At 35.0% G+C, this 12,531-nt stretch overlaps 1 protein-coding gene and 1 non-coding gene across 6 annotated transcripts in view; one reads left to right on the forward strand and one right to left on the reverse strand.

Moving 5' to 3' along the window:
• The window catches only part of LOC106140510 (neurobeachin), a 457,176-nt gene that overhangs the window by 200,584 nt on the left and 244,061 nt on the right, over positions 1-12,531 (reverse strand). For all 5 annotated transcript variants that reach the window (XM_060950437.1, XM_060950434.1, XM_060950436.1 and 2 more), the window contains exons 6-7: positions 7,130-7,251; positions 179-304 (exon numbers count right to left, since the gene is read on the reverse strand). In XM_060950437.1, the coding sequence (XP_060806420.1) occupies positions 179-304; positions 7,130-7,251 (248 nt within the window). The remainder of the gene's footprint in view (positions 1-178; positions 305-7,129; positions 7,252-12,531) is intronic.
• Positions 10,302-10,374, forward strand: Trnav-cac (transfer RNA valine (anticodon CAC)). The gene has a single exon. It is a non-coding gene; the product is annotated as a tRNA-Val (tRNA).

Consider the following 12,531-nt stretch of genomic DNA (forward strand, 5'->3'; position numbering starts at 1 on the left):
ATTATCATGACTTTTTTTAAAAAAACTACATCGAACGTTATTAAGCACATGAAATACTGATTTGCTGAAAAACTGAATTGAAAAATATAAGGTTCCTTAACTACTTTCAGATAATACCAAACTAATCGGGAGAACATAAATCAAACAGAGCAATTAGAGTTAACGATACAAAACTCACCTCCTAGGCTGGAACTCGTATTTGACGCAATGCTGGAACCCTTTGCCTCGAACTTTCATGGAAGTTAGAACCAAGCAGTTGCCAACGAAATGGGCCGTGTAACCCACGCCTTTGCTAGTCTTGAAGCTGCGAACACACATTTACTTAGAACTCGGCGATACTTGAACTCGAATGTTTAATCACCTGAACAACTAACTTTATTTAGGTACTGAAACTTCGTAATCCGACAGTGTTGAAGTTTTGCTTAATAGATACGAAATTTTATGAACAATACAGATTTAATTGTAAGAAAGTTCAGTGATTTATTTGAGATTAGTGCAATTTACTTTAAGACGTAATTTCTTACAGTATTAAAATTGCTGTTGGAATCTCAACTAATATTATAAATGCGAAAGTAAGTATTTTTGTTTGTTTTGTTAATCTTCTTGAATTATCTATATATATAAAACGGGGAGATGGCGCTAGTTGCCAGTGTAAACATAAAGCTGTGACATTTTTAATTTTTAAAAATATAACGCGATAAGTTCTTCCCGCTTTTATAAGCTTAATCTAAAATTAATAATACAATACTGAGGTGAAAGTGTTATCTACGAAAATAAGCTCATATTTACATTGGAATACATCACTTTATTGTGGATTATGCAAACCCATAAACCAGCACTGATAAACGCACGAGATACATTTGAACACCTGAAGCAGAAAGCGAGGAGTACGTCCTAGCTGTACAGAACAAAGAAAGTATCCATCCCTATAAGGTACAAATTTATATATTGTTATAACCTCAATGATAAGGTGACTAAGCAACTGCACTACGTATTGATATTACTTGTGCTGCCATCTCGTGACATCCTAAATAACTAATCAATACTGTACACCACGCCATCTAGCGGTATACATCGGAACGAAAACCACCCAGCAGATATATAAACCCTAGACATTTAGCTACTTGCCCAAAGATGGCGCTACTGTGCGCAGGTTGTAAACAATCTATACCTGACAGGCGATTTTTATCCTGCCAATTGTGTCACCAAACCTTTGACCTTGAATGCGCCAATGTTAGTGAGGGTCGATTTTATAATACCATGACTATAGAACACAAAAAACAATGGAAATGCCACTATTGCAGGTCCAAAGAACCAAAAGTTGGTAATAGCAACACCCCTATTTTGCCCAAAAATCGGGAAAACCCACCTATACAACAAAACTTGGCAAATGACCACCCAATTACATCAATAGATCCAGTCACTTCTGATTCAAATGTTACCATAAGGAAAAAAATCTCCTACTGTAAAGAAGATAGCTCTGAACTAGAGGATTTCTCGGCGAACTCTCTCCAGGGGAATACAATTGCACCAATGAGCGACGAATCTATATTTGAAAATACAAAAACTTTATACCATTGTAAAGATGACGATCTACTGACGCTAAGAAACTTCAAAATAATATTACAAGAAAATAATAATTATATGCTATCGGCTTTAAGAATATCTGTTCAAGAGGAAATAAAAAAAGCAGTTGCAGATTTAAAGTATGATTTACATCAAGAAATAGAAAATAAAATACGGGTACAAACTCAAGAAAATTTAGAAATAGTAAATATCAAAATAACACTGCTAGAAGAAGAATGCCGAAATATTAAAGAAGAATATAAAAAACTACAAGAAAATTTTGATAACACGAAATTGAATAAACCTACACAATCTGACAGTCGGGAAAAAAATTTAGTACTGCATGGGCTACCTGTTCATCATTGGGAATCTGAAGATGAAATAATAGAAAGAATTAAAAATATTTTTGGTGGAATATTGAATGTAAATTTAAACGGATACATAGAAGAAATCTCATTCATAGGGAGGAAAAACCAATCTAGGCCTATAAAAATAGAACTTATTAGCAAAAGGATGACTAAATATATTCTGGAAAATTCAAGCTATTTCAGAGGTACGGGTGTAAGCGTTACAGAATTCCTAGATACAGCTGCTCTTCGTGAACAGAGGGAACTGAAGAGGATGCTGCTGAATGCAAGAAGCAGTGGGCACCACGCCATAATAAGAAATAATAACTTGATCATAGATGGGAAAAAAGTAGAGAAAACCGCAAAGAGTAATCAATGTGAAGCGTATGTTTCCTGCTACGAAAAAGACCTATCACAAGAAATAAATACTTCAAGACAAACTATTCAACCATCTAACTCTTTGCAATATGGAATAGACGTCAAGAACAAAAAGTCAGACAGCATTAGCACGAATAACTCTACCAAAGGAAGCGACTCTACAAAGCCCCATATAGATAAAAATAGTTCATTTCGCAACTGAATTTACTATTCTTCTACAAAATATGCAAAGCATAAATAATAAAAAGCACCTTCTTGAAGCTTTAATCGAAGATTACGATGCGCATGTTCTTTGTATTACTGAAAGTTGGTTGGACGCGGAGAGGGAAAAACTTCTGTACATAAAAAATTACAATATGGGAGCATCTTACAATCGAGAAGAGCGTGAAGGCGGCGGAGTTTGTATTTTGGTTCGAAACACACTGGAATTTTCACACCGCCTTGATATAGCATCTCTATCAATTGAAATGATATTTGAAGCGTGTGCTATTGATGTACCTAAATTGAATCTTTTAATCATTAATTTGTACTGGCCTGATAGTGATAGAGAAATCGAAGTATTCTTTAAAAGTCTTGAAAAGCTCCTAGTATTGATTAATGAGAAGGATAAGATGAAAAATATCATAATAACAGGCGATTTTAATGTTAACTTCCTAAACAGAAACGAAAGTAGTCGATTATGTAATTTAATGTCATTATTCAAATTCCATCAAAAGGTAAAAGAAGCAACTCGGATTACAAAAACTACCTCTAGGTGCATTGATTTAGTTTTTACAAATTTTAACAGGCAGACTTGTAAAGCGGATGTCCATGAGTTTGGTATTTCTGATCATAAGGGAGTAATTTTCACTACACCTCTACTATATCAAAACCCCAAAAATTTTTCGGTGGTGAAACGAATATTTAATGACGTTAATATAAACAAATTCAAAGAGGAAATAAGAAAAATTAATTGGGTGCAAGTTTTAAGCCAAAACAACAACATAAACGAAAATTATAACATTTTTAATGCAATTATGTGCAATATTTTAAATAAAAGTATGCCTAAAAAAACAATCAAATATCTAACAAAATGTAAAAAATCTTACTTAACACCGGGAATTAGAACATCCTGTCAAAATAAAAGACTATTAAGGCAATTAATATCACAGACAAAAGATAAAATTCTTAGAGAAAACTATAAAACGTACTGCAAAATACTTAAAAAAACAGTTAAAACGGCAAAAAAATTTAAAAATAAAAAAAAAAAATAAAAAAAAAGATAATGGCATCTGACAATAAAATAAAGAGTATGTGGAAAATCATCAATGAAGAAACGAATAAAAACAATTTAAATAAACAAAATATAAAGCTTAAACTATCTAACAATAAAACAATAGAAGAACCAAAAAATGTAGCTGAAGAATTTAATAACTTTTTTTTATCTTTCGGAAAATCTCAGACACAAACGAGCCCCCAAGTAACGTCAAAAAATAATATTCCTTCTAAATCTAGAGTATTGAACACTTTGTTCCTAAATCCTGCCAGCTATGAAGAAATAAATAGTATATTGAAAAACCTTAAAAATAAATATTCATTCGGAATAGATGAAATTCCCTTGATGTTGTTAAAGAAATGCGCTGATGAGTTAACAGTCCCTTATACTATACTTATAAATCAATCCTTTACTGAAGGCATATTTCCGGATTTGCTAAAAATTTCTCTAATCAAACCCATACACAAAAAAGGTCCTACCACAGACATTAATAATTATCGACCGATATCTCTTTTACCGGCGTCAGCGAGAGTGTTTGAATCGGCTATGGTAAAACGTTTAAGTGACTTCTATGAAAAATACAACGTGCTCCATGAAAATCAGAATGGATTCAGGAAAAATTTCTCCACCACCTTAGCGATTTATAAATTCACACTAAAAATATTCGAAAACATTGATCAGAAAAAATACTCATTAGGACTCCTCCTAGACATGAGTAAGGCTTACGATAGAGTAAATCACGATATTCTGCTTAACAAATTATTTGATTCAGGAATTAGAGGCACGGCACTTAACTGGTTCAAATCATATCTCGAAAAACGTGTACAACACGTCGAACTTAGGTATACAAACTTTGAATCGGGTAAAATAGAAATTATAAGGTCAAATAGAGCAGTTTCCACCGGCTCTATTCCGCAGGGTAGTGTCTTGGGGTGTATTCTGTTTCTCATATACATCAATGACCTCCCAGACGAAATCAAAGAAGAGTGCATACTCTTTGCGGACGATGTATCGGTTTTACTATCCTGTTCTGATGAAGTTGAACTAGAAAATAAATTAAATATTACTATGGATAGTATAATAAATTGGTTGGATACACATAACTTAGAACTTAATTTAAATAAAACTAAATTACTACAATTTAAACCATCACAAAAAAGACCATTGCAGTTGGATTTTAATTATAAGAATACTAATTTAAAAACAGTCGACACGGCGACCTTATTGGGGATCGAATTAGATACCAACATGACTTGGAAACCACATATTCAGAAACTAAAAAATAAGATTTCATCTTTTACTTATGCATTACACCAACTTAAACGGGTAACTGACCTAAAAACCTGCCTTGCCGCTTATTATGCATATGCCCACTCCAGACTGTCATATGGCATAGTTATATGGGGAAACTCTTGTACAATTAATGATATATTTACGCTACAAAAGAAAATCGTTAGAATACTCGTAAATATTGACCAGATGACATCCTGCAGAACATATTTCATAAAACATAAAATTCTTACCTTAACATCTATATATATTCTAGAAGCATGCAAATTTGTGAGGAAGCATGAGGCTCTGTATATACGAAGGATAAATAGAAACAAAAGAAATAATAGAGACCTCAACATACTAGAAAGACCAATCACTAAAATGAAACTTGTTTCTTCCAGCCCTCATCATATGGCTATAAAAATATATAACCATATCCCGAATTATATAAAAAATATTAAAAAAATCCCTATATTTGCGAAAGATCTTAAAAATCTACTCGTAGGTAAATGTTATTATGATATTTCTGAATTTTTCGACGATAAATTCCCTACCAATTCACTTTGATTTCTTTATTACAAATAAAGCGAAAATCTGTAAATCAAATTTAATTTGTAAGTAATGTGGCAACTAGTTGCCCTCATGTTTGCAGTGCCCTTGCAGGGCGTCACTTGTACCTACTATTTATTTAACAACTTATAACTTGTGACTTGCAATAAATAAATCTGAAAACTAAAACTCTTCCGTTACTGAGTGACTGACTGACAGACAACGCACAGTCGAAACTACTGGTCGTAGACAGCTGAAATTTGGAATGTAGGTTCCTTGGGATATGTAGGGGAGCACTAAGAAAGGATTTTTGGAAATTCAACCCCCAAGGGGGGGAAAAGGGGTAAAAACGTTTCTATGAAAAATCTTATTCCTTGGGTTTATAAACTTGAAACTTGGCATGAACACGTACATAGGCAAGTAAATATGTTTGACATTATAAGTTTTTTCAAACTACCCTCCAATCGTGATTTAGGGGGTGCGATTGGGTGACTGATTTATTAACGCACAGCCGAAACCGCTCGGTATAGGAGTCTGAGATTTTGAACAGAGGTTCCTTTAGTAACATAAGTGAGCACTAAGAAGGGATTTTTGAAATGTCAACCCCCAAGGGGGGGAAACGGGATAAACTGAGCCGGGGCTGCGGGAAAGTTCTAACGAGATACCGTGGCCCCGGAACGCAAAGGGCAACTGAAGGAACGAGGTGGGTTTTAGTCAGTAAAAGTCTGACACTCCCTTCCGTTCCACCCAGAGCGGGAGAGGTCATTTGATGATTTTCCATCCTTAAAAAAAAAGACTTTGTATGACAACTTTCAGTCGTCTCTTTAACATACATAATAACATACATAATTATGTACATGCATGCATAACATTAATAACATCACGCCTTTAAATCCCTATTTTGTGTTAACACTACCCATACAAACAGCTAAAAGGAAACAAGTGAAGAGACGAAATTTGTCCGCATCCATTTTCACCTAAATTCTTAACGTAAATGAGATTTACTTTTTATTATCAGGTCAACCTAATAGCCTCACATGTACGTATAACTTCGTAAGAATTTTCTTTCAACTCCTAACCGTTGAGGAGTTGTACCTTCCATCATCAGCTCATTCACATGGGATGATGACTATCAGACGCAAATACTTAAACAGATCTATGAAATTGTCAAAAACGTAATTGCCTGTAAATTTGAGGTTTGCCCTTGATTTCCCTGGAATACCATCATCAGATCCTGACTAGGTAACAACGGGACCAACTTGAAAGTATACTCTACCGAACAAAAAAAGAATCACGTAAATCGGTCCATAAATCTCGGCGTATTCCAGTTGTAACAAGATTTCAGCCTGTGGAAGAAAAAGCCCTGTCGAGATCATTAAAAAACGCTATATATAACCGAATTACACGTGGGCGAAGCCGCGGGCGGAAAGCTAGTCATAATATATAATTATAGTTTCTGGAGAAGGACATAGGATAGAACCTTTTATCCTGGTAAAATCCTTAAGTTCCAATAGGATTTGCGAAAATCCTGTATTCTTTCGTAGATGACGTTACATTTGTCGCTTTTGTAGTTAGATGGCGTTAAATTTAAATTCGTCGTTTATTTTTTTGATGGGGCTAAACACACGCGGGCGAATCTGCGGTTAAAACTAGTTGTATATCTTCTTCAGTTTCTTCAGAGCAATTAATCTTCTTCAGCGCGATTTATGACAGATTTATATAATCTTTGTCTACCAGGAAAGCATAGACGTATAACAGTTACCAGTATAAATACGGCTTCTCTCGCTCGATGTTGACTGAGTTGATCGGGTCCAAACGAAACCACGTGGTGAACGTGAAACCATTTTCGTACGGCCACCGCGCCAAAGGTGGCAGCACCACCGCCTGTAATAAATAATGAAATGAATAAAATATGCCATTCGTTTTTGATAAACGAGATTGTCTAACAGAACGTTGAAGGGAAAGGGCAGGAAACAGCACATTTGATGAAATTTCAAAAAAAGGCCCTGTTCTAGTGGTACTTTGCTAGAAAGAGGCGTATAAGTGTAAATTATGATAACAACCGAGGGTGCAAATGGGAACACGCTACGATGATCCAACAAATATAATAAAATATTATGTAATTTATATCATAAACATCAGTTGATTGAGCCAATGAGAGGTTTCAAATTATATCTTAGAAACTCATAAGAGATATTTTTAAAATTTCTGCACAAGTGTCTACCACCATTAACTACACAGCTATTACCAGGGAAACATAAACTGCTAGTAGTAAAACGCTGCATCATCTTTCATCTACCGGATAACATTCATTATTCCTATGTGAATATTTTTACGGTCGCTTCCCTCCTCGCGTTTGGGGACGGTCCATATATATTTTTGACGGAAATTTATTATGTTAAAAAGATATCCCATGGCTGTCGTATGTCGTAGACATTTTGTTATATCAGAGAAATATGAAGCCCAGTATATGAGGACTTGGATTTATTTGACCAAATATTTATTTTGTGACTGACAATACCTAGTAGGTACAATACAACAAAATATTACTAATTACTAATTAAAGAATTATATGTTTTACAACAAAATGACAGCGAAACGGTAATGACTTTTGAATATCGAACCCTAAAAATTAAAGATAAAAAAGTTACGAAGAGTTACTAAGTACTTACATTCCTATCAAAGGCAAATGCCTTGTGGCATTAAGTCAACTCGTTGAGTACATTTTACGTGCATAAAGTTTAAATCATATACATACGTAGAAAAAAGGCAGACGGAGCTTTATTATACGGCAAATTGAAACACCAATAGTATGCCAGCACACTTGTATACTCGTATACACGCCTCACGCACACACTCGCTATAGATGCTTCATAGATCACGAAATGGCAAGTTTTTTTACTTACACATGTGTACAACGCCGTCATAAGGATACTTTATTTTTTTTTAAAGCAACTCTCTATCCGTCTTTTTTATATAAAAATAAAATATAAATAAAATGAATTAACTTTCCGTGCTGATCTTAAAAACATGATACGATTCAGCTTCTAGAATGTTTTCTAAAAATTTGGCTATGTCTACCCCGTAAGGACTACAGACGTAATATTGCATATATGGGTAACGTTATGAACAAATCTTTCCATAAAATTAGCTCCCCTTTATTTGTGCAAAAGTTCCATTTTTATCTTTTCCATCACATAATAATAGCCGAAAATAATACAAGTTCTCAAAGGCCAGGGATGATTAGTTTGATGCCGGATTAAACCCCGGGCTGAGAGGAAAATATTGTCCGCAGTAGGAAATCTTCCCCGCGATTACAGCGTTCAGTCGCGCAAACCAAACGGACACAAACTGAAATGGAGTTGGAAAGTAATAAGTTTTTAGAGGAGATATATTCCATTACTTTCTTAAATGAAGTAACATAGAAAGACTTCAATGGTGTGAACACTTTTGGTAAAGTTCAATTAATTGATGTTTTTTTACATACAAATGTCAGGAAGGGAATAAATTATGACTGTTTGTGAACGTGAAGGCAACGTTCAGCTGAAAGGCCGAAAGATAGATATATAAAGATAGGCATATTGCTCACCCATCACCTACTAGAATCCCTTGATACGTATAAAGCTGCAAGGTGCTATAAATATTACGAGCACCCTACAAACAATACTCGCGAACCTTCATTTTCTTCGAATACTAATAAATAACTTTATTCTGTGAATATCTTAATTGCAAACCCCGTGAAAATATGGTCCGCAAAACTCAAATTTATGTTCCCTGGGAACTTTTCCAGCACCTGCCCTCAAACCGCGAATATTTCAGTTTCAAAATGAGTAACGACTGACTATTAGCTTCTGCTTATTTGGAAATTGGGTCCATAATTTAACAGCCCACAGAAACCGAGAAAAACAATAATTGAATAAACAAAACAAAGATTTGAAGGCAGAAGAGGTGAGGGAAGTTCGCGAATAGATTTATTGTTCGCGCAGATTGCAAGAGAGGGGCTTATATACTTGAGATTCTTATATAAGGCATTATAACCTTTGAATCCTAATTCCACGAGTATCATCACGCCATCTTTAAGGTTATGTATGTATGATCAAAAGTATCCATAAAGCGATAAGTTTGCATGAAAATTTGAAGTTGTTATGCAGGGACCGTGAGAAAAGGACAATATGTAGTTGTAGGTAGTCTCTGTCAGTGAGTTCACAAAACCAGATCACTATCGGAATACCAATTCCATTACCTTTCAGTTTTTTAGAGACTTTGCTCTGTCTAACACGTCTATTATAAAGACATATATACATGTCTGTATGAAATCAGATGTCACCACACCACGCTCTTTCGCGTCGTTATTAACTCCGAATATAGTTACTCAAACTTTGCCCACATTCTAGATAAATCTCTCCATGCCGCATTGTGTGGGAATTTCGCTAGATATTAATAGTAAAGTCGGATTTAACGCTTTATATTTCACATGACAAATGGTCCACATGGACTGGTTTCTATTACTTTTTGTATGAATGACTCCAAGTACATTTCTGATAATTTTTTTATCCTCGTTAACTTTTTGGCGTTACATTCTTAATTATTTTGAAGGAGCACAGGGCGCGTCTCTGGACTGTGGCTTTCCAAAATAATGAACTATGATCCTGAATAGGATAAATCAAGTTAACACGGAGCGAATCCCGAATGACCTCCGCAATCTTTGTACGGTAACCTAACCGATATTATTATAATACCTATATAATACACCATTAACATAAAAAAAAATAATCTATTAAAATATTTATTGCATGGCTTACTTTATACGAGTACTACCGCTATCGCTTATAATAAATCTATCAAAGATACGGATATAGTTAAACATTGAATAGTGAAAGTGAATTTATCGAAGGCAATCGAATGTGTATCATATTTTTGTCAACACTTATCAAGTTTCCGTAGTGTAGTGGTTATCACGTGTGCTTCACACGCACAAGGCCCCCGGTTCGATCCCGGGCGGAAACAGTTGTTTTTTATTCGCCGTGTAGTTCCTGGCACTTTAGATACTTTCACCCCGCAAGAGATATACACGTGATTTTATGTACCCGAAACCACGGAGCTTGCATGATGAGAGTTATGAATGTGGATGAAGCGAAGGAAGTATGCAGAGATCGTGGCAAGTGGAAAAAGGTAGTCTCTGCCTACCCCTCCGGGTAAGAGGCGTGATTTTTATGTATGTTGTATGTATTTATGTATGTAAATATTGAAATACATTTTCTCTCACATTCACCAGAAAACCAGAACATCGCTAGAGCCTAATTCAAACCATATTCTTAACTGGCAATCCTTATTCAAATGCGGGCAGGCGGACGTAATCTGCGTGACATACTGGGCTATCTGTGTGTCCGTTTTTTCCTTATTTATCGCTGTCCCAACAGGGGCCGGTCCATTTCTCTCTGTCGTCTTATCCGTTCATCTGACGGGCGGACTGACACCTCTTAGTCTCGTCTGCTTGCCTGGTACATCTAGGGTGTGGACTTGGTTGTTGAGCGTGATTTATGTCTGTTAATTAAATTATCTTAGCCTTCTGCGGATGAAACTGTAAGGATGACTTTATTAAATTCAGGCAAGTAATCTGTAAGTAACAAAGATTACTCTTTCCAAATCAGTAATATATGATTCTCATTTTATGTTTTAATTATTAATGTAGGAGCGTATAGTTTTATGCACCAAATTAATTTCAAACCTACTGTTAGAAGAATACATCCGCTAAGGATGCATAAATAATTGTGTTATAAAATCTACAGGGTCCATAGAAGAGGGAAGAAAATGTGCCCTGGTTAGGCTTTCTTTCTATTCGTTGTCATAAGGTTCACATGATTTAGTACATTAACATATTCTCTACAGATTTCCGTTTGACAATTATAATCTTTCATCGAACACTAAGAAATAGTGAGTGCAATTTGCCCAGGGCCTCTTCACAGAAATAGCTAGGAAATGATAATAATTCGTTATTAACAAACTTATTAAAAATTTGAGAAACAAAATGTGCCTTATAATAACTGTCAACAGATATGTTTAGAATTGGAAAGAAAACTGACTTTGAAAAGCTAAATCCACTGACAAATCGAAAATTCTGAAGTGAAGACAACTCACTCCAATAGTTTTTGTGTCTCAAGTTAGTTCGGAAAGTTGCGATGTCCGGACAAAACTTGGAACCGTTTGCTTCTGCCGCTGTTTCAGAAACATTTGCAATTGCCTTCGACTAACAGTTTAATCCAATAGACCAACCAAATCGGTTTAAAATTAAACTTACGTATAACTTAATATTGAAAAATAAAATGAATTCCATTATTTTCAATATACAACAAATCTTGAACCATTTAGTACATATAACTAGACTTCTAATTTAGACCGTAGACTTGAAATTTCGGAAGTATTTACTTCATTTCGAGCGCGAAAAAATCATACTTATGAATCTCTTGATCTGAACTTTCGCCAGAACGTCTCCGATTTTATCAGTGTAAGTATACATACATACATTCGTCTTGATCTTGCCTTTGCGTTCTTATTCACACTCTCGTTGTTTACTTGCTTAGTCAGCTTGCTTGCATTGATCCTCTCCAAAAGCCAAGCTTTCTTGGCATTCCCTTCAACTGTTTTAATATTCCTATCACTACGTCTTCTTTCGCTTCAAAAATCATACGCCAATGAAATCTACTTCTACTATAAATGCTATTTGTCAGGAGTTTTTAATATCTGGGTTACCCTTCACATAAATCACTGCCTATTCGACGATATGCGCTATTACTAGTCAGATATCACTACCGACGTAATCACATTGGGAGCGGGTGACACTTGATTTTTCGATTGGTTGCGTTCGGTGGGGCTTCTAGTGCCAATCCAAATGAAAACAAAAACGAGGGTATTTTACAAATTTTTCGCCATCGAAAAGCTGATATCTGGGCATGAGAGGATCACACGAACTGAAAATATGATAGATTCATAATTATTGCAAATAGTTACGAATTTATTGCACCTAAAAGATCTTTAAGATAAGAGAAAAAAAATCCTCCAAGAGAGTTGTATAAGAGAAGAGACACTCATCAGCTTGTAATGATAAGAAAAATCTAGGTAGTCACAATAGCAATTTACTTTATTAACAAACCAGTTTTGATCTAC

Source organism: Amyelois transitella, chromosome 21, assembly GCF_032362555.1.
Source record: "Amyelois transitella isolate CPQ chromosome 21, ilAmyTran1.1, whole genome shotgun sequence".
Classification (NCBI taxonomy): Eukaryota; Metazoa; Arthropoda; class Insecta; order Lepidoptera; family Pyralidae; genus Amyelois; species Amyelois transitella.